The sequence below is a fragment of the Rhinoraja longicauda genome, chromosome 6 (assembly GCF_053455715.1).
Source record: "Rhinoraja longicauda isolate Sanriku21f chromosome 6, sRhiLon1.1, whole genome shotgun sequence".
Taxonomy (NCBI): domain Eukaryota; kingdom Metazoa; phylum Chordata; class Chondrichthyes; order Rajiformes; family Arhynchobatidae; genus Rhinoraja; species Rhinoraja longicauda.
This window is the reverse complement of record NC_135958.1, coordinates 43,590,369-43,612,959: the sequence shown is the minus strand read 5'-3', so window position 1 is coordinate 43,612,959 and position 22,591 is coordinate 43,590,369. Positions and strand designations below refer to the sequence as shown.

General features: G+C 51.4%; 2 protein-coding genes across 5 annotated transcripts in view; both read left to right on the top strand.

Annotated features, from left to right (window-relative positions):
* fbxo31 (F-box protein 31) overlaps nt 1–5,610 on the top strand; it is a 33,220-nt gene extending 27,610 nt beyond the window's left edge. For all 3 annotated transcript variants that reach the window (XM_078401798.1, XM_078401800.1, XM_078401799.1), the window contains exons 8-9: nt 479–858; nt 4,703–5,610. In XM_078401798.1, the coding sequence (XP_078257924.1) occupies nt 479–858; nt 4,703–4,925 (603 nt within the window). In that variant the 3' untranslated portion in view covers nt 4,926–5,610. The remainder of the gene's footprint in view (nt 1–478; nt 859–4,702) is intronic.
* Nucleotides 5,611–6,800: 1,190 nt separating this feature from the next.
* Nucleotides 6,801–22,591, top strand: part of tango6 (transport and golgi organization 6 homolog (Drosophila)) — a 55,976-nt gene continuing 40,185 nt past the window's right edge. For both annotated transcript variants that reach the window (XM_078400897.1, XM_078400898.1), the window contains exons 1-6: nt 6,801–6,877; nt 8,545–9,203; nt 10,793–10,906; nt 12,232–12,379; nt 20,313–20,449; nt 21,694–21,856. In XM_078400897.1, coding sequence (XP_078257023.1) covers nt 6,820–6,877; nt 8,545–9,203; nt 10,793–10,906; nt 12,232–12,379; nt 20,313–20,449; nt 21,694–21,856 — 1,279 coding nt within the window. In that variant the 5' untranslated portion in view covers nt 6,801–6,819. The remainder of the gene's footprint in view (nt 6,878–8,544; nt 9,204–10,792; nt 10,907–12,231; nt 12,380–20,312; nt 20,450–21,693; nt 21,857–22,591) is intronic.

Here is a 22,591-nt window from a genome sequence, read left to right as displayed (position 1 = left end):
CAATGTCCCAGCTACACTAGTCCCACTTGCCTGCGCTTGGTCCATATCCCTCCAAACCTGTCCTATCCTTGTACCTGTCCAACTGTTTCTTAAACAATGGGATAGTCCCAGCCTCAACTACCTCCTCTGGCAGCTTGTTCCATACACCCAAAAGGTTACCCCTCAGATTCCTATTAAATCTTTTCCCCTTCACCTTGAACCCATAATCGTTTCCCCTTCACCTTGAACCCATAACCTTTTCCCCTTCACCTTGAACCCATAACCTTTTCCCCTTCACCTTGAACCCATAACCTTTTCCCCTTCACCTTGAACCCATAATCGTTTCCCCTTCACCTTGAACCTGTTGGTGCGCACAGCTTGGTTTCCCTGTCTGCCCACGACACAGGTTGAATGTTGTGGCTGTGCAGGTGAAGCTGAAGGAGTAAGTGGCAGTGGCTCAGAGCAGAAGATGGAGAGTGACGATGAATTCCTGTTGCAGGGAGACCCGAATGTCCCAGCAGGGCAGCTGACATTACACATCGACATGTCGCGGCGGGTCCATCTGCCAGACATTGACCACCTGCACAACTTTGACAAACTCTCTCGGATCGTGCTGGAGATTCACCAGCAGGTGCAGTGTGACCAGCAGAACCAGGAGCACTGCCATGCCAGCACCCAGCACTGTGTGGACAGCTCGCAGCCTGCGTGCAATGGTGTACAGGAGCGACAGGAGCAGGGGGCCAATGCTGTAGGGGTGGACATGCAGATGGATGCAGAGGGAACGGCTGCAGGGGAGCCTGGAGCTGCAGGGCTGCCCTTCGTGCTTCCTGTGGGGGTGATGGCTCGCAACGAGGTCTATCCAAGGACTTGTCGCGCCTGGTAAGTGAAACGGGAATCAACAACCAGAGGACATGGGTTTGAAGGAGAGGGCGAAAGATTTAATGGGAACCTGAAGGACAACTTTTTCACTTAGAGGGTGGTGGGTATATGGAACGAGCTGCCTGAGGAGGTAGTTGAGGTAGGTACTATAAGAACATTTAAAATATAAGTACATTGACAGGAAAGATTTAGAGGGATATGGGGAAAAGCTGGTAATTGGGAAAAGCAGATGGAGTATATTGCTTGGCCTGGACGAGTTGGGTTGAAGGGCTTGTTTCTGTGACTAATTGAACAACAGCAACTGATTCACACTCGTGCAGTTCAGATTCGCAAAGAGTATGGAGGTAGAGGGGGTAACTGGCCACAGTAGAGGAGAGGGAGAAAGAAAGTTGGGCTAAACAAATCAGAATTACAGCTGTTAGCCAGTTCTGATGAAAGGTCAATAACCTGAAACTTTGACTCAGTGCGTCTGCAAATATGCGGCCCGCTCTGCCGAGTATCTCCAGCACCCTGTTTCTGTTTTAGGAAAAAAACTACAGATGCTGGTTAAAATCAACGGTTGACATAAAATGCTGGGGTAACTCAATGGGTCAGGCAGCATCTCAGGAGAGAAGGAGTGGGTAACGTTTCGGGTCGAAACCCTTCAAACTGATGTCAGGGGAGGAGACGGGACCACCCCCTTCCCTGACATCAGTCTGAAGAAGGGTCTCGACCCGAAACGTCACCCATTCCTTCTCTCCCGAGTTGCTGCCTGACCTGCTGAGTTACTCCAGCACTTTGTGTCTACCCTGTTTCTGTTTGTTATGTTTGATCTCCGGCAGATGCGGAGATTGCTGGAGCCTTGATCACCACCACTCCACCTTGTAAATGAGATGGTGGCGTAGGACTGGAGGGTGAAAGATTTTCTGCCCTATTCTAACTAGGAATCAGGGTAGACTGTAAATACAGCCCAATCAGCCTGATATAATTGAAGAGGAAAACCAGGAGGAACCTTTGCCGAGGATTTTACTTCCCACTGTCGGAGAGTGGGATAACACTGGATGGGCAGAATAGACTGTTAAAGGCAACCTGGCCTGGCTTGGTTGAACGTAGAGCACGTTCCCAATCAAAATGTGCCTCGGCAAACTTCAAATGGGAAACGTTTACATTAAACAGACATCAGTAACCCGAATAGCGAAGCAAAACATTTCAGGTGAGGAGTTTAAATATAAAACATGACATGCTGGACAAGTCAGGCAGCTTCTGTGGAGAGAGAAACAGCATTAACATTTCAGATTGATGACCTTCCAAGGAAAAGTTTTTAAAAAGGCTATGTTTTAAGGGGAAGTTAGGGGGGGAACCAGAGGATCGGGACCAAGGGAAACTGAATAAAACTCGGTTTTGGTGGTGGTGCTGAGAAGGGTGATTTAAGCTTGTTAATCGCAGCTGTGTTTGCTTTTGTACCGGAACCATTTGGTGAGTCGGTGCCTCCCTCGGTGCACAGCAAGGAAGTCTGGAGCATCTGGGCACGTTCACACTCCGCCTCCTGTCCAGTTCAAACTTGGCTCACTTTGGCTCACACAACTGGTCTTTTTGTTCCTTTCATTTTATTGCTGATGCAGTGAAAGTAATTTTGTAAATTATTTTCTCTAGGTTGTTTCTCTAGAATCGGGCAGGATTCCTTGTTCACTGTGTGTGAGTGGAGTAATTCAGAGCTTCCAGGGGCCTGCTGAATACTCATCAGATTTAACAACATGCTTTCAACAGCAGCAGTCCCAATGATCAATTAACAATTGCAATTTCATTATACGATGCCCGGTTCAATGCTACAAAAATGTTTTGTGGCTACAAGATGGCTAGGCACATTACTCTCTGACACTCTCCTTTCACTGGTTACCTCAGATAATAAAATGTTAGAGTTTGTGTAGCCAACACGAGGCTTAAACATTCTGGAATCTGAAAGTTGCTCCATTACAGTGAATGCAATGCTGGAGACCTGGGTTTGATCCTAACTACGGGTGCTGTCTGTACGGAGTTTATACGTTCTCCCCGTGACCTGCGTGTGTTTTCTCCCAGATTTTCGGTTTCCTCCCATGCTCCAAAGGCATACAGGTTTGTAGGTTAATTGGCTTGGTGAAAAGTTTAATAAAAATTGTTCCTAATGTGTATAGTGTTAATGTGCGTGGATCGCTGGTCGGCGCGGACCCGGTAGGCCGAAAGAACGAAACATAGAAAATAGGTGCAGGAGTAGGCCATTCGGCCCTTCGAGCCTGCACCGACATTCAATATGATCAGGGCTGATCATCCAGCTCAGTAACCTGTGCCTGCATACCCCCTGATCCCTCTAGCCATAAGGGCCACATCTAACTCCCTCTTAAATATAGCCAATGAACTGGCCTCAACTACCTTCTGTGGCAGAGAATTCCACAGACTCACCACTCTCTGTGTGAAGAAATGTCTTCTCATCTCGGTCCTAAAAGACTTCCCCCTTATCCTTAAGCTGTGGCCCCTGGTTCTGGACTTCCCCAACATCGGGAACAATCTTCCCGCATCTAGCCTCTCCAACCCCTTAAGAATTTTATATGTTTCAATAAGATCCCCCCTCAGTCTTCTAAATTCCAGCGAGTATAAGCCTAGTCTATCCAGTCTTTCTTCATATGAAAGTCCTGCCATCCCAGGGATCAATCTGGTGAACCTTCTCTGTACTCCCTCTAAGGCTAGAATGTCTTTCCTCAGATTAGGAGACCAAAACTGTACACAATACTCCAGGTGCGGTCTCACCAAGGCCCTGTACAACTGCAGCAGAACCTCCCTGCTCCTATACTCAAATCTTCTTGCTATGAATGCTAACATACCATTCGCTTTCTTCACTGCCTGCTGCACCTGCATGCTTGCTTTCAATGACTGGTGCACCATGACATCCAGGTCACATTGCATCTCCCCTTGTCCTAATTGGCCACCATTCAGGTAATACTCTGCTTTCCTGTTCTTGCCGCTAAAGTGGATAACCTCACATTTATCCACATTATATTGCATCTGCCATGCATTTGCCCACTCTCCTAATCTATCCAAGTCACTCTGCAGCATCCTCCTCGGCTAACACTGCCACCCAGCTTCGTGTCATCCGCAAACTTAGAGATGTTACATTCAATTCCCTCGTCCAAATCATTAATATATATTGTAAATAACTGGGGTCCCAGCACTGAGCCTTGCGGTACCCCACTAGTCACTGCCTGCCATTCCGAAAAGGACCCGTTTATTCCTACTCTTTGCTTCCTGTCCGCCAACCAATTCTCTATCCACCTCAACACTGAACCCCCAATACCGTGTGCTTTAAGTTTGTACCCCAATCTCCTATGTGGGACCTTGTCGAAGGCCTTCTGAAAGTCCAGATATAACACATTGACTGGTTCTCCCTTATCCACTCTACTAGTTACATCCTCGAAAAATTCTATAAGATTCGTCAGGCATGATTTGCCTTTCATAAATCCATGCTGACTTTGTCCGATGATTTCACCACTTTCCAAATGCGATGCTATCACATCTTTAATAACTGACTCTAGCATTTTCCCCACTACCGATGTTAGGCTAACTGGTCTATAATTCCCCGTTTTCTCTCTCCCTCCCTTTTTAAAACGGACTTGTTTCCATGCTATATCTCTAAACCAAAAAAAAACTAAACCAATTGAGATTCTCCTGAATATGTTTATTTGTCTTTTCAAGAGTGTTTGTAACTGTATTGAAGTGGAGCTGTGGATTGTCATGGGGAGTGTTTGTGACTGTATTGAAGTGGAACTGTGGATTGTCATGGGGAGTGTTTGTACTGTCAATGATTCTGAACACTGTGTTTCTGGCCCGGTGCTAGTTTCTATGGCACTGGCCTGATTGCAGGGCACGGCTTCACCAGCCCTGAGAGGACGCCTGGTCTCTTCATCCTCTTCAATGAGCAATGCTTCGGCTTCATCTGGCTGGACCTGAAATCCTTCAGCCTCTACAGTCGAATTGAAGACTCGCTGAAGAATGCACAAGCCCCTTTCAGAGAAGCTTTTGAGTTGATGCTGAAGAACATGCAGTCATGGACGTCCTGACTAATGTCAGCCCTTAAGGAATGAAGCAATCTCAGCTGCAGGGCCACAGTTCCTCCTCATAACCACTGACGCATGCACTCTGGGAAGGAAGGTTGAGGTTTGACATTACTAGACCTACATCATGCCTCCTGCTCACCTTGGCCCCTCTCCCTCTCACCTGAGCTACTACCCGAAGTAATCTTGTTGCAATGGTTTTGTAATAGTTTCTTTTAGAGGCACTTGTGTGAGCAGAGAATGAAGCCCAGGCAGGAGGGTAAGGAGGTCACCTGCCTGCCTGTCTGTTGGCATGGCTGGTGTCAATGGGAGCCAAGGGCAACGACTGGAAGAAGCTGTAACTTTGCACACTAACGTTTGACACTACCCTGTCCTTAAGGGAATTAGTCTTTAATTTTGTTGCAAAGTATTGAACATATTTAGTTATATGCTGTTTAGAATGGAGCAGAAAGAGGAGAATGATAATATTTGACATCTAAGAATGTAGACTGTATTTTGGCTGAAAACTCCTCTCCCTTTACACCAGCCACACGAGGCAATGATGCAATATCAGGTAATAAAGTATTATTTAAATCTTAGTTTATACAGTTAAGATTGAAAGATTTTAATATTTATGTTAAGAAAATTTATAAAAATTCTGTTTATTGTTTGTTTGGAAGAATTATTTAAGTTTTATGATCTGAGACTTAATTAAACAGAACTTTTGGAAAGTGTCTAATTTTTCTTCCACGGACAACATTGCAGTCAATGTGGGTTCAAGATATTTGTACCTGTTTGTACCTGCAAGGAGGGGAGCGTGGCAGATGTGGCTGGGGTAGTGAGGGGTGCATTCGTGCAGCAACAACTGGTTGGAGGAGGGATGGGTGAATCTTTGTCTCGCCTTCAAGGGCCTATTAGATCCGGGGATGGTGGTGAGGGAGGAGCTGGAGGGACAGGTGTTGCACTCCTGTGGTTGCAGGAGAAAGTGCCTGGTGTGGAGGAGAAGGATGATTAGACCAGGGAAGACATAGAAAATGCAAACAAAGGAAGAGAAAGATTAAGTCACGTTGAGTTTGTCATTTGCACAAGTACCATGAGGTCCTATAAAAAACTTGCATGCAGCAGCATCACAGGCACATAAACTCAGGCACACACAAAATCATAGATTATAAATAAATTAATCATTAATTCTACATATGCGAAAAGAAAAAGACGAGAAAAATACCCAAGATATTTGTTGGAAACTCGATGAGAATGAAGTTCCACGGTAGTGCAAGAGATGGTCTGTAGCAGTCCGTTGTAGGAAGGTAGCTATTCCTAAACTTGGTGGTGTGGAGTTTCAGGTTTCTGTACCTCCTGCCTGATGGTAGCAGTGAGAAGAAGGCATGGACTACATGGTGGGGGATCTTTGGTGGTAGATTTTGGCTGAGGCAGTGCCTTGTGTACATATTTTCAAAGGAAGCCAAGAAGACTGCAAATGTTGGAATCACGCACAAAGACAAACTACTGGAGAGCTCAGCGGGACAGAGGGAATGAACAGATGGTGTTCCCGGGGGTTGAAACCCTTCTTCACATGCATGGGAGTAGAGACTAATGCGTGTAGTGGTAGGAGTTGTTAAGCAATGCAGGGGTAAACATTGGAAAGTTCAGTGTTCAAGCAATTGTCCTGCAGGCTCTCCTGAGAAATATGGGCTGTTCATCTAGCCACTGGGCAATCAATCTGCTGGTGCTCTGAGGAATGTTTCCTGGCTCCTACTGCCTGGCTCCTTTGCCAAGATGCCCGTCCACAGGGACTTATGCTGTCTATTTCCTTTACTAAGATGGCGCCGGGTAGTTGGAGCAGCGGCGTCCAAGTGCACATGCGCAGAGCTGAAGCTGCGGCTCCCGCCTGCGTGCTGGCGCGTGCGTACAGCTGCCCAAGATGGCGGCCAGTCTGTGTGCGGTGACGAAGGCGCTGAGGGAGCTGACGGTGCCGGCGGGTGAGAGGACGAGTGGCCGCGGGGGGAAGGGGAAGGGTCGGGGTGAGGGGACGAGTGGCCGCGGGGTGAGGGGGGCGGACACGGCCGAGGGGCCCGGAGCAGATAACCGTGCGTGAGGGGGAGGGTAACCGCCGCCCGTGTGCTGTCCCCGGAGTAACTGACAAGTGTGAGGTGCTGCTCTCGGGTAAATGAACGAGGGCTGCACCTGTACCCGGGGATAGTACCTGGAGAGCGGACACCTCGGGGTGCTGGAGGCGGTGACACTAGTGGCCTTTGGGCATTGGCACGCTGGCCTTCATTGGTAGGAAAATAACTGCAGATGCTGGTACAAATCGAAGGTTTCACAAAATGCTGGAGGAACTCAGTGGGACAGGCAGCATCTCTGGAGAGATGGAATGGGTAACGTTTCGGGTCAAGACCCTTCTTAAGACTGGCCTTCATTGGTGTCGGCATTAAGTACACGAGTTGAGATGTGATGCTCGAGCTGCTGTTAGTGAGACCACACCTGGGGCACTAGGTGTAGTTTTGGTCACAGCACTGTCAGAAAGATGTCATTAAGATAGAGGGAGTAGAAAAGATTCACAAGCATGTTCCTGGGACTGGAGGACTTGAGTTTAGTATAGTTTAGTGATACAGTGCAGAAACAGGACCTTCGTTGCACCGAGTCCGCAGCGATCCCTGCACATCAGTACTATCCCCCACACACAAGGGACAATTTGCGCATAAACCAAGCCAATTAACCTGCATACCTATACTTTGGAGTGTGGGGGGAAACCGAAGATCTCGGAGTAAGCCCACGAAGTCACGGGGAGAATGTACAAACTCCGCACAGACAGCACCTATAGTCGGGATCAAATCTGGGTGTCTGGCGCTGAAAGCACTTTAAGGCAGTAACTCTACCGCTGCGCCACCGTGTTGTAAGGAGAGACTGGACAAGCACTGTTTCCCTTGGAGCAAAGGAGGCTGAAGAGGTGAACGTAGCGACTTATCAAATTTTAAGAGGTGTTGACGGGTGAATGGTCAATCTTTTTTTTCCCATGGTTGAGGGGAAAACTAAAAGACATAGGTTTAAGTTGGGAGGGGAAAGATTTAATAGGAACCTGAGGAACATCAAGGGTGGTGGGTATATGGAACAGACCATTGGAGAAGGCTGAGTGCTGGGTGACATGTTTAGAAGTCATCGGACAGGTTTGTGGATAGGAACAGTTAGTGATACGGGCCAAACAGGAAAATGTGACCAGCTTAGGTGGTCAACTTGGTCAGCATGGATGAGTTGGGCTGAAGGGCCTGTTATTGTGGTGCATTTTCTATGATTCCAATAAAAGCAGAAATGGCTGGAAGTACTCTGCAGCTCAGGCATCATTCATTTCAAGTGAAAGCTCCTCCAATTGAATCTTTAATCCCCTTGTTTCTCCACGGGATGTGCTGATTGTCCCCAGAACCTTTTTTACTCCAGATTTGTGATATCTGCAGCTTTTGGAGCAGGGTATAAGGGTTTTCACCGCTTCGGATTGTTCACCTGTGGCCATTGGGGTGGGGGTGGGGGGGGTGGGGGGGGGGGGGGGGGTGTGTGGGTGGGGGGGGGGGGGTGTGGGTGGGGGGGGGAATCTGATGTGGGACAAATTCTTGTCCAGGATCTATACTGCAGCTGATGTGATTCTTTTCAGAAGTGACTGCGGTGTCACAGGCCAGTCGTGAGGATGTGCTTCTACAGACTCTCTCCCGCAACCTCGCTGCCCATCATGAGAAGCTGCAGCAGGATCCAGCCAGACTGGCTCTGGGGCAGCTGAGGAATGGCATGCTGGCCCAGTTAGCTTGGCCGCTGAGCTGTGATGACGTTGTGTGGAGCTTTGTTGCTGAGGTACTCGTGCTGCTCTTGTGTTTGAAGCAGACAATGATTGATGTGTTGGCACAATTCGCACCCCCAAAACCAAATCCCAAGAGCCCAGAGTGTGCTCCGCCTCTCTCTCCTGACACGCTCAGCATCTTGCAGCAGAAGACCGTCCAATCCGCTCTGCAGTTTGTTGTGACTCTTGGCATCTGCTCTCACCTGCTGCCCGGGGTTGGGATTCCCCTTGGCTGCAGGTCAGAGTTTGCAGCAACGGTTGAGAAGGTGGTTGGTGACATGGGACATGGGACTGTGAGTGGGACATGGCGACTGCACACCGTCACCCAGGTGCTCCTCAGCATTGCTGAACACCCATCCCTGGAGAGTCTCGTGTTCACCAGGCACCTCGGAGATCTCATGGCCAGTCTCTGCCAACTGGGTTATTCCTCAACCAAAGATCAACGGAAAGCCTCACCAGGGCACGGTGCTCCTCGGAAGGTACAGTAACCAATTTTACAACAACCAGCTATCTTGCAGCTATCCCAACTACACTCTCCATATTCTAAATAACTGCCAATTACCAACCTAGTTCTTCGGTTAAAGACCATTCTGAACCCACAGCAAGCGCCTGTGCTGTTTCCTCCGTTGTCCCAACAATATGGACTGTTTCTCCATGTATAGGATTTACAGATTTGTGTTGAGCAATCCATTAGCATATGCTGACTGGGAGAGAAGGGCGTTGGGGCAGAGAGAGTTGGACTGTTTTGCATTAGTGCCATCTCACTGCTGTGTTGTTTGATCACAAGCTGCATTCAACCAGGTCTTGCTCCTTCTGTGTAGAGCAATGTAGCAGTGTGATTTATTCACAAAATGCTGGAGTAACTCAGCAGGTCAGGCAGCATCTCGGGAGAGAAGGAATGGGTGACGTTTCGGGTCGAGACCCTTCTTCAGACTGATGTCGGGGGCGGGACAAAGGAAGGATATAGGTGGAGACAGGAAGATAGAGGGAGATTTGGGAAGGAGGAGGGGAAGGGAGGGACAGAGGAGCTATCTAAAGTTGGAGAAGTCGACGTTCATACCACCGGGCTGCAAACTGCCCAGGCGAAATATGAGGTGCTGTTCCTCCAATTTCCGGTGGGCCTCACTATGGCACTGGAGGAGGCCCATGACAGAAAGGTCAGACTGGGAATGGGAGGGGGAGTTAAAGTTCTCGGCCACCGGGAGATCAGTTTTGTTAATGCGGACCGAGCGCAGGTGTTCAGCGAAGCGATCGGCGAGCCTGCGCTTGGTTTCGCCGATGTAAATAAGTTGGCATCTAGAGCAGCGGATGCAATAGATGAGGTTAGAGGAGGTGCAGGTGAACCTTTGTCTCACCTGGAAAGACTGTTTGGGTCCTTGGATGGAGTTGAGGGGGGAGGTAAAGGGACAGGTGTTGCATCTCGTGCAGTTGCAGGGGAAAGTGCCCGGGGTTGGGGTGGTTTGGGTAGGAAGGGACGAGTGGACCAGGGAGTTACGGAGGGAACGGTCTCTGCGGAACGCAGAGAGGGGAGGGGATGGGAAGATATGGCCAGTGGTGGGGTCCCGTTGTAGGTGACGGAAATGTTGGTGGATGATATGTTGGATCCGCTGGCTGGTGGGGTGGAAGGTGAGAACGAGGGGGATTCTGTCCTTGTTGCGAGTGGGGGGAGGGGGAGCAAGAGCGGAGCTGCGGGATGTAGAAGAGACCCTAGTGAGAGCCTCATCTATAATGGAGGAGGGGAAGCCCCGTTTTCTGAAGAACGAGGACATCTCAGAAGCCCTAGTGTGAAACACCTCATCCCGGGCGCAGATGCGGCGTAGACGGAGGAATTGGGAGATGGGGATAGACTTTTTGCAGGGGACCGGGTGGGAAGAAGTGTAGTCCAGATAGCTGTGGGAGTGAGTGGGTAGCAGTGTGATTTGTTCAACTGCAGGCTGCTAAGGGAGGGGGCAGATTATGGACACAACCATCTGAGTGTGTAGCTGGTGACTGGGGGTACATGCTGTGGGTTATGTCCCAGGGAACCATGTTATGTTTTACGCACGTAACACTGATGTGTTTCTGTCAGGACCTCACTGAGGAAGAGCGGCGCGGCTGTCAGGAAGCCCTACGGAAAGTTTTGGATCAAGTCTATCAGCCGAATGTCATTAAGGAACTGCTGATTCTTCAGGGAGGAGCTAAGGTAACGGTTTCTTATGTGGGCAATAGATGTTGGCCTTGCCTGTGATGTCAACATAGTCATGGGCTGGTAATCACAGAAACAGGCCATTCAGCCCACCATGTCCTGGTTGACCATCAAGTGCGCATCTATACAAATCCCATTTACCAGCTCTTGGTCTGTAGCTTGCGACACCTTGTTAAATGTTGCGAGTCTACCTGCCTCCACCACTTTCTCAGGCAGTGTATTCCACACTCCAATTACCAGGGTGAAAAAGAAACTCCTCTAACCCTCTTACTCCACATCTTAAGCCTATGGGCATATAAAATAGGTGCAGGAGGTGACCATTTGGCCCTTCAAGCCAGCACCGCCATTCATTGTGATCATGGCTGATCATCGCCTGTGCCTGCCTTCTCCCCATATCCCTTGATTCCATAGGCCTCCACTGCCCTCTGTGGCAGAGAATTCCACAAATTCACAACTCTCTGGGTGAAAAGGTTTTTTCTCACCGCGGTTTTAAATGGCCTCCTCTTTATTGTTAAAATGTGGCCCCTGGTTCTGGACTTCCCCCAACATTGAGAACATTTTTCCTGCATCTAGCTTGTCCGGTCCTTTCATCTCAGGCCTATGCCCACTAGTTTTGCAATGCTCTACTTTAAATTGGAACGGGTGCAGAAGAGATTCTCCAGGATGTTACCTAGACTTGTTGGCTTGAATTATAGAGGTGCACAAGACCATGAGAGGCATGGATAAAGTGAACGCTCATTGATTAGAGCATTCTAAAGCTAGAGGACACATGCTGAAGGTGAGAGGGGAGAGATTTAAGAGGGACCTCAGGCGACATTTTTAGTCTAATTAGAGTAGACTCCAGATGAACTTATAGAAACAGATATAATTTCGACTTTCAAAAGACATTTTGACAGATATATGGAGAGGAGGGGTTTAGAGGCTATCTGCCAAATGCAGGTAGATAGGACTAACCAGAATGCCAACTTGTTCAGCCTAGCAGGCAAGGTGGGCTGAAGGGCCTGTTCTCATGCTCTATGACTCAATGGCCCAGCAAGCAACTCAGTTCAGGGGTGGTCAGCGATGGGCAACAAATGGCTCATGTTTACTCGTGTCCTTCACTGAAGGACTTCTACCTCACTTGTTGATTCTGACATTTATCGGACCCCAAATCCATAATCTGGTGTGACCCCGGATGTCACCCAGTGCCCAGTGCTGGGCAGTGCAGGCTAGTCTTGCCAGCAATGCCGTCCATGGACATGAATAGACAGCAAGGAAGGCTGTGGTGGGGAGTTCCGGGAGGGTTAGTTACATGACTTGTTGAGTGTTGTGTGTGTTTGCAGGTGGTCAGAGCGAGCGGTGGCTCTGCACAAGCCAGGCTGAAGGCTCCGGCCTGGCTGCGACGCCTTTGTGGCCAGTTCTTGTCCCAGGCACTGATGAAGCCTCATGGTGTCCAGGCCGTGGTAAGAGGAATTGTGGAAGGAGCTGGTGGTAAGTGATCAGATCACCACAGCCCAGTGCTGAGGCAGGGGTTTGGAAGGCGTTGATCATCAGGAATTGATGCAGCAGTTCTAGACATATATATGGTGGAGTGGGGAATAGTGCAAGTTAGAGGGGGCGCAGCGGTAGAGTTGCTGCCTTACAGCGAATGCAGTGCCGGAGACTCAGGTTCGATCCTGACTTCGGGCGCCGTCTGTACGGAGTTTGTACGTTCTCCCCGTGACCTACGTGGGTTTTCTCCGAGATCATCGGTTTCCTCCCACACTTCAAAAACATATAGGTATGTAGGTTAATTGGCTGGGCAAATGTAAAAATTGTCCCTAGTGGGTGTAGGATAGTGTTAGTGTGCAGGGATGGCTGGGCGGCGTGGACTCGGTAGGCCGAAGGGCCTGTTTCTGCGCTGTATCTCTAAATCTAAAAAAAATCTAAATGTTAAAACAGGGAGCAGCAGGGCTCAAGAACTGGCCTTTCAGCCCTGAAAGGAGTTTTGACCTGAAACGTCACCTATTCCGTTTCTCCAGAGATGCTGTGTGACCCGCTGAGCTACTCCAGCATTTTGTGTCTACCTTCAGCTCGCAAAGTCTGTTTCAGACCTGTTGTCAGGACCAGCTCTAATCTGCCTGCACTTGATCCATATCCCTCCATTCAATGTATATTTATGTGCCTAACCAAAAGATAAATGCCACGATTGCATCTGCCTCAATCACTACTCTCACTGAGAGAGGAGGTCCTTTCATCCGCTTCTCTTCCACCATCTATCTTACTCCACACACCTATCCAACAGAACCTGTATTTTACATCGCCTCCCACCCCCTCCCCGGTACTTTGCAGAAGGATTTGGACAGGTTGGGAGAGTGGGTTGAGAAGTGGCAGATGGAATATAGTGTAGCAAAGTGTGGAGTCATGCATTTTGGTAGTAGGAATAAAGGCAAAGTATGGCGGTACCCGGGGATTAGGCCACTCCCTGGATCATCCCCCTCTGCACTGGTTGGACAGGGCTGGGGGGGGGGACTGTTGCTACGGGGGTGGCCGAAGGGGCTAGTGAGAGACTCAGGAGAGAGTGGATGCTCTGTTGCTTGATTAAATTACTGTTAATAGTTACCTGGCATCTTGCCTTATTCCGATCGCGCACAGACCCACTACACTGGTGACCCTCGACATTTAATCGCAAGTCGCGATGGACCCGAATGTTCCTCAAGACGCACAACCCGGTCAACCGCCCTTGGACCCTGCCGGCCCACACCCCTTGGACCCTGCCGGCCCACACCCCTTGGACCCTGCCGACCCACACCCCTTGGACCCTGCCGACCCACACCCCTTGGACCCTGCCGGCCCACACTCCTTGGACCCTGCCGGCCCACACCCCTTGGACCCTGCCGGCCCACACCCCTTGGACCCTGCCGGCCCACACCCCTTGGACCCTGCTGGCCCACACCCCTTGGACCCTGCCGGCCCACACCCTTTGGACCCTGCTGGCCTACACTCCTTGGACCCTGCTGGCTGCACCGCTCTCCATGGCACTGAAGCTGCCTCCCTTGTGGACCGACTAGCCTGATATCTGGTTTGACCAGGCCGAGGCGCAGGTTGCACTGCGGGGAGTGACAGCCGACGCAACCAAATACTTTGATGTTATCAGCGCCCTCGACCAGGCCTCTGCGCGACGGGTCAAACCTTTCCTCTGCAACCCCCGACGGTTAATAAGTACGAGGGCCTCAAGGCCCTTCTCTTACGGAAGTTCAGCCTCAGCGAAGCCGAGCGGCCCAAATCTTACGGATGACTGGCGCTACTATCACTGCCGCGGGGGACCTGCAGTCCGTTCCCGGGAAACGCAGGCTGTCAGTGATTGCGTCGGCGGCCGGCCAGATTCATCGCCTGTTTGTGTGGGATCGCCGCACCGGGGTTCGTTTCCTTGTGGACACCGGGGCTGAGGTGAGCGTTCTTCCCCCTTTGAATGATGACATCCGCTGTGGTAAACACGGCCCCCTCCTCACCGCGGCAAATGGGACTCCAATCCGCTCGTGTGGGGTGCACACGTTCTCCCTCAACTTCGGAGATGGTTGCTTCTCATGGCCATTCGTCATTGCGGATGTGTCCCAGCTGCTGCTGGGCATGGACTTTCTACGGACACATTCCCTGCTCATGGACGTCCGAGTGGGCTGCTGCCTGATGGGCCCCTGTCGATCGTGGACGCTACGTTCTCACGTATACTGGCCGACTTCCCCGAAATCCTCAACCCCCAGTTCCGCTCCTCTGCCCCGAAGCATGGGGTGGAGCATCACATTCCCACCACTTGCACGCCCGGGTGCAGCGCCTTCCACCGGGCAAGCTCCGTCTCGCTCTGGAGGAGTTCCGCCTTATGGAGTTGCTGGGTATTGTGCGCCGCTCAGCCAGACCGTGGGCGTCCCCACTCCATATGGTCCCCAAGGCAGACGGTGGCTGGCGCCCTTGCGGTGACTACCGTTGGCTTAACGATGCTACCATCGCTGACAGGTATCCGGTCCCCCACATTCAGGACTTTAACGCACACCTGGCTGGGGCCACTGTGTTTTCCAAGGTCGATCTGGTGCGTGGCTACAATCAGATTCCCGTCCACCCAGACAACGTCCCCAAGATGGCCATCGTGACACCATTTGGCCTTTTCGAGTTCCTCCGAATGCCGTTCGGACTTAAGAACGCTGCGCAAGCTTTTCAGCGGCTTATGGACTGTGTGTGCCGTGGCCTGGACTTTGTGTTTGTTGACCTCGATGACATTTTGGTGGCAAGCCGCTCGAGACAGGAGCATGCTACCCATCTCCGCCAGCTGTGCCAGCGTCTCAGCGATCATGGGCTGGCCATCAACATCGCCAAATGCTGTTTCGGGGTGACGTCCATCAATTTCCTGGGCCACCACGTGACCCCGCACGGGGCGCTGCTGCTACCGGACAAGGTGGACGCGACCACCGTGAGGGGCCTCCAGGAGTTCATTGGGATGGTTGCCTTTCACCACCGATTTGTGCCGTCCGCGTCCAGGATCATGCGCTCGCTGTTCCACCTCATGGCGGGCAAGCGCAAGGAGGTCGAGTGGACTGACGATGCGGTGGCGGCGTTCCAACACGCCAAGGACGCCCTGGATACGGCCACGATGTTCCTGCACCCACGCGCGGATGCACCAACCAGCCTGACGGTTGACGCGTCGGATGTAGCGGTTGGGGCGGAGCTAGAACAGCAGATTGATGGGTGTTAGAGGCCTCTCGCTTTCTTCAGCGACGCACAGTGGAAGTACAGTGCCTTTGACTGCGAGCTCCTCGCTCTTTACCTCACAGTCCACCACTTCTGCTACTTCCTCGAGGGGTGAACCTTCATCGCGTACACTGATCACAAGCCCCTCGCCTTTGCGTTTGCCAAGGTGTCCGACCCATGGTCAGCCCGCCAGCAGCGGCAGTTGGCTTTCGTCTCGGAGTTCACTACCTCCATCCGTTTCATCGGGGGCAAAGACAACAGAGTGGCCGACACCTTGTCTCGACCCGCGGTCCACGCCGTCCTGCAATTGGCCGATGGCATCGACTACTGAGCCCTGGCGGCGGCCCAGCTGACGGACGATGAGGTGTCCGCCTATCGTACCGCCGTTTCGGGCCTGCGGTTGGAGGACGCTCCCAGTGGCGCTGGGGGCGCGACGCTGCGATGTATCCACCGGGCAGCCGCGCCCCATCGTTCCCGTTGCCTGGCGGCGCAAGGTGTTCGAGGAGCTCCACGGGCTGGCCCACCCTTCCATTCGGGCGATGACGGCCCTCGTGGCTTCCCGTTTCGTGTGGCACGGGTTGCGTAAACAGGTTGGACATTGGGCGCGCTCCTGCATCCTGTGCCAAACTGCCAAGGTACAGGTCATGTGCGAGCACCGCTCCAGGAGTTCCCCATCCCTCGCCAGCGGTTCGACCACATCCACGTGGACATCGTGGGGCCGCTGCCGCCTTCTCGGGGCTTCATCCACCTCCTGACTGTGGTGGACCGTTTCACACGGTGGCCGGAAGCAGTTCCACTGGCGGACACTTCTGCCTCTACTTGTGCCCGTGCCTTGGCGGCACACTGGATTGCCAGATTCGGAGTGCCGCTCGACATCACGTCCGACCGAGGGCCTCAGTTCACATCTGAACTGTGGTCGGCCATGGCTCAGCTACTGGGGGTTAACCTGCACCGCACCACAGCGTACCATCCGCAGGCGAACGGCCTGGTGGAGCGCTTCCACCGCCAGCTCAAGGCTGCCCTGAAGGCCCGGCTCGTTGGCCTGGACTGGGTCGACGCGTTGCCGTGGGTGTTACTGGGCGTCCGCACTGCGCCCAAAGAGGACTTGGCCACCTCCTCGGCTGAGTTGGTGTACGGGGCCCCGCTGACAGTGCCCGGTGAGTTTATTCCATCAGCCCAGGGTCAGGCGGAGCAGCCCTCGGCCGCCCTGCAACGCCTTCGGGAGACGATGGGCAAGCTGGCGTCTCGGCATGGTTCGGTTCAGTCGCATGTCCCTTCCGCTTTGCAGGATTGTCCGTTTGTTTTCCTGCGCTGGGATGCACACCGGATGCCCTTTCAGCGGCCGTATGAAGGACCGTTCTAGGTGCTTGAGCGTGGCTCTGCCACTTTCGTTTTGGACATGGGGGGTCATCCTGAGACTGTCTCTATTTCGCGGCTGAAGCCGGCGCACGTGGACGTTAGCCAGCCGGTCATACTGGCGCAGCCTCGCCCTCGGGGTCGTCCTATGTCCCGGCCCTTACCCCCAGTGTCACCGCCGCCTTCTTCGCCAGGCAGTGTGGTTCTGCGACCACCGTGGTGCGCACACGGGCTGGTCGTCTCGTAGGTCCCCCTGTCCGTTTCGTGCCTCTGGGTCGTGGGGGGGGGTCCTGTGGCGGTGCCCGGGGATTAGGCCACTCCCTGGATCATCCCCCTCGGCACTGGTTGGATTGGGCTGGGGGAGGGACTGTTGCTACGGGGTTTGCCCGAAGGGGCTAGTGGGAGACTCATGCGTTAGACTCAGGAGAGAGTGGATGTCCTGTTGCTTGATTAAATTACTGTTAATAGTTACCTGGCGTCCTGCCTCATTCCAACCGCGTCCAGACCCACCACTGTAGATTATTTTGTAAATGGGGAGAGAATCTACAAATCGGAGGTGCAAAGGGTCTTGGAAGTGCTGGTGCAGGATTCCCAAAAAGCTCATCTGCAAATCGAATCGGTGGTAAAGAAAGCAAAGGCAATACTAGCATTTATTTCAATAGGGCTTGTATACAAAAACAGGGATGTAATGCTGAGAATAGACACAAAAAGCTGGAGTAACTCAGCAGTACAGGCAGCATCTCTGAAGAGAAGGAATGGGTGATGTTTCAGGTCGAGACCCTTCAGACTGGTTAGGGATAAGGGCAATGAGAGATATAGACGGTGATGTGGAGAGATAAAGAACAATGAATGAAAGATATGCAAAAATGTAACAATGACAAAGGGAAGCTGTAAGCTGTTTGTAGGGTAAACATCGTCACCTAGGGACAGTAAAATTCAATCCCGCAGAGAACAGTGGATATTGAATCATTGAATACACGCAAGACTGAATATATTCAACACACAGTTTTGGTCTATGATCTTATGGCCTATCACTTATGATCATGATCCAAAGATAGACATAAAAAGGTGGAGTAACTCAGTGAAACTAGTACAACGACTAAGGATGGGGAGGGACGGAGAGAGAGGGGATGCAAGGGTTATATGATGTTAGAGAAATCAATACTCATACCACTGGGCTGTAAGCTGCAGATGCGAAATCTGAGGTGCTGGTATTGGTGGAACAGCACCTCACATTTCGCTTGGGCAGCCTACAACCCAGCAGTATAAATTTGATTTCTCTAACGTCAAGTAACCCATGCATCATCCCCTCTCTCTCCGTCCTTCCCTACCCTTGCCGTTGTACTAGTTTCACTGTCGTCTTGTTGAGTCTTAGACAATAGACAATAGGTGCAGGAGTAGGCCATTCAGCCCTTCGAGCCAGCACCGCCATTCAATGCGATCATGGCTGATCACTCTCAATCAGTACCCCGTTCCTGCCTTCTCCCCATACCCCCTCACTCCGCTATCCTTAAGAGCTCTATCCAGCTCTCTCTTGAAAGCATCCAACGAACTGGCCTCCACTGCCTTCTGAGGCAGAGAATTCCACACCTTCACCACCCTCTGACTGAAAAAGTTCTTCCTCATCTCCGTTCTAAATGGCCTACCCCTTATTCTCAAACTGTGGCCCCTCGTTCTGGACTCCCCCAACATTGGGAACATGTTATCTGCCTCTAATGTGTCCAATCCCCTAATTATCTTATATGTTTCAATAAGATCCCCCCTCATCCTTCTAAATTCCAGTGTATACAAGCCCAATCGCTCCAGCCTTTCAACATACGACAGTCCCGCCATTCCGGGAATTAACCTAGTGAACCTACGCTGCACGCCCTCCATAGCAAGAATATCCTTCCTCAAATTTGGAGACCAAAACTGCACACAGTACTCCAGGTGCGGTCTCACCAGGGCCCGGTACAACTGTAGAAGGACCTCTTTGCTCCTATACTCAACTCCTCTTGTTACGAAGGCCAACATTCCATTGGCTTTCTTCACTGCCTGCTGAACCTGCATGCTTCCTTTCATTGACTGATGCACTAGGACACCCAGATCTCGTTGAACTCCCCCTCCTCCTAACTTGACACCATTCAGATAATAATCTGCCTTTCTATTCTTACTTCCAAAGTGAATAACCTCACACTTATCTACATTAAACTGCATCTGCCATGTATCCGCCCACTCACACAACCTGTCCAAGTCACCCTGCAGCCTTATTGCATCTTCCTCACAATTCACACTACCCCCCAACTTAGTATCATCTGCAAATTTGCTAATGGTACTTTTAATCCCTTCGTCTAAGTCATTAATGTATATCGTGAATAGCTGGGGTCCCAGCACCGAACCTTGCGGTACCCCACTGGTCACTGCCTGCCATTCCGAAAGGGACCCATTTATCCCCACTCTTTGCTTTCTGTCTGTCAACCAATTTTCTATCCATGTCAGTACCCTACCCCCAATACCATGTGCCCTAATTTTGCCCACTAATCTCCTATGTGGGACCTTGTCGAAGGCTTTCTGAAAGTCGAGGTACAACACATCCACTGACTCTCCCTTGTCAATTTTCCTAGTTACATCCTCAAAAAATTCCAGTAGATTTGTCAAGCATGATTTCCCCTTCGTAAATCCATGCTGACTCGGAATGATCCCGTTACTGCTATCCAAATGCTCAGCAATTTCGTCTTTTATAATTGACTCCAGCATCTTCCCCACCACTGATGTCAGTCTTATTGTCTGTAATTCCTTTTCACCTAGCCCGCAGCTAATGAAGGCCTGTTTCTATCATCGTTACTTTTTTTTATATCTTCCATTCATTTGTTTGTAGGTTAATTGGCTTGGTAAATGTAAGATGCATAACAGAGAACCAGTCCAAGGATCCCTGATTGTGGCAGCCCGGGTGTGTAGGACATTGGTTACTGCAGCAGGAGTGCTGTGAGCACAAGCCATGGGGCCTCGTCCATGTTCTACCGCGATCCCCCTCCGCGCCTCCACGCCCGCATCCCCGGCCCTCCATGCCCGCATCTCTGGCCCTCTATGCGCACACTCCATGCCCGGCACCCATGCCCGCATCTCCGGCCTTCTATGCCCACATTCCAGGCCCCCAATGCCCGGCCCCCATGCTCGCATCTCCGGCCCTCTATGCGCACACTCCATGCCCGGCACCCCTGCCCTCCATGCCCACATTGCAGGCCCTCCATACCCGGCGCCCCTGCCCTCCATGCCCACGCTGCAGACCCTCCATGCCTGGCCCCCCATGCCTGCACCCCCTGCCCGCGCTGCAGGGTCGGACCGTGCTTTCATTCCCCTTTACTTGCAGCTGGAGCCATGGGAGGGGGGTGTGCGGAGGCAGCCGCTGCTGACTGGAGGAAGTGCGATGCTGTGGCCAGGATTCTGGCTTCATGTCCGCAGCAGTGCTTGTGTGTTGCAGATTACTACCGGCACGTGTGCCCTCAGGTAAGTGTTCACAACCACAGGGTGTGGGGCAGGTGTGGCTGTGGGACAAAACCACTGCAGCAGGATATGGCCTCCAGTGCAGCAGCTCAGAGTGCCAGGGGCAATGTTTGGGTGGAAAAACAATGGTAATTTAGCAGTAGTTTGTGCTTTCTTTATTCTTTCACCTCCAGCCTTCTGGTGACCTCAGTTTTTTCTCTTGGTTTATGGAGCGGCTGCAGTTCATCCTTGTCCCGCTAGATGGAGCTGATCAAGGCTCCCTTCACTCCATGCTAACACATAGTCTTTCCAACACAGGCACAGACCATTCAGCCAGCCAGTCCACGTTGGTCCTTGCCCTCCTTGCTAGTAAATAATTCTACTAACATTTACCGACATTCAGCTACTTCCCATATCCATTCATACATTTGTATTCCCCTCCCTTGTCCTGTCGGGACAGAGCTGTACAGCAGGGAAACAGGCCCTGCGACCCAACGCAATCACACCAACCAAGTTGCCTTGCCGAGCTGGTCTCACCTGCAGTGTTTGGCCCATATCCCTCTAAGCTTTTCATATCAATCTACCTGTCGAAATGTTTTTTAAACGTTGTTACCGTGCCAGCCCTCTATACTGTGTCAGCTCATTCTATAAACCCACCGCCCTCCATGTGAAAAACCTTTGTCTTTCCCCCCTCGGCTTAAACCAGTCTTTTCCCCTCCAAGTACCTAAATCTCTTCCTCCTGCATTAGATTTTCAGCCAATCTGTAAGAAAGTCTTTTATTCCTCCCCCTCCCCATCCAATCACTGACTCCTACACTTCATGCTGCCTCAGGAAAGCAGCAAACATCAAGTACCATGTATATTCCGATCATTCCCTTTCCCCTCTCCTGTCAGGCAGAAGGTACAAAGCATTACTGCCAGGTTTAAGAACTGCGTCTTCCCCTCTCTTATCAGGACGCCATCAGTTAGGGTGGAGACCTGATCTTCCATCTTGCCGTAAAGCGGACCTTGCTCACTGGTATTTTTCTCTCTGCACCACCTGTTGAACTGTGCATGACTTACTTGTACTCGCGCAGAGTTTGACTTGACTGAATAGCTTCAGATAGAAGAGCTGCTTTTTCATCTTCTGCCTCGCTCGCTAAATTCACTGCAGGATCTCGTTTCTCTTTCTGCCCACATGATTGGTACCAGTGTGTACTGTGACCTCTCTCCCCTTCACAGGTGCTGCTCCCGCGCCTCATACACTGCCCTGTTCCTGCTTCACACAGGTTCTGGAGCTGCTTCACATCCGCGACGCGCTGACAGCCCGCCAGTTTCAGCGAGTGGCTACGACCACTCTGCTCTCCATGGTGAGGGAACAGCCCGAGCTGGCAGCCGGGCATCTGCTAGGGCCTCTGCTCGCTCCACTCTTCACCTGCCTGAGGACCAGAGGTAGGCCGAGAACCGAGCAGCAGCTCTTACACATTGTACACGGGCAGCGAGAAACGTCATGGCAGAGTTGTGCAGAATGGCAGCACACTGATTGCCAGAAGTCCGATATAATGTTGGATACACTCAGCAGTCCAGCAGCACCGTGTAGCTGGACAGAACAATGATCAAGTCTGAAACAAGTCCCCAGGGGTGAGAACAAAGCAAGGGTTATCCACGCAGATACAAAATGCTGGAGTAACTCAGCGGGTCAGGCAGCATCTTCGGATAAAAGGAATGGGTGACGTTTCGGGTCGAGACCCTTCTTCAGACTTCGAGATGCTGCCTGACCCGCTGAGTTACTCCAGCGTTTTGTGGATCAATTTATTCCAAAGAGGTGGAAAGACTCTAAGGGGAGTAAGAGACACCTGTGGCTGACAAGGGAAGTCAGGGACAGCATAAAAATTAAGGAGAGGAAGTATAACATAGCAAAGAAGAGTGGGAAGACAGAGGATTGGGACTCTTTTAAAGAGCAACAAAAGTTAACTAAAAAGGCAATACGGGGAGAAAAGATGAGGTACGAGGGTAAACTAGCCAATAATATAAAGGAGGATAGCAAAAGTTTTTTTAGGTACGTGAAGAGGAAAAAAATAGTCAAGGCAAATGTGGGTCCCTTGAAGACAGAAACAGGGGAATTTATTATGGGGAACAAAGAAATGGCAGACGAGTTAAACCGTTACTTTGGATCTGTCTTCACTG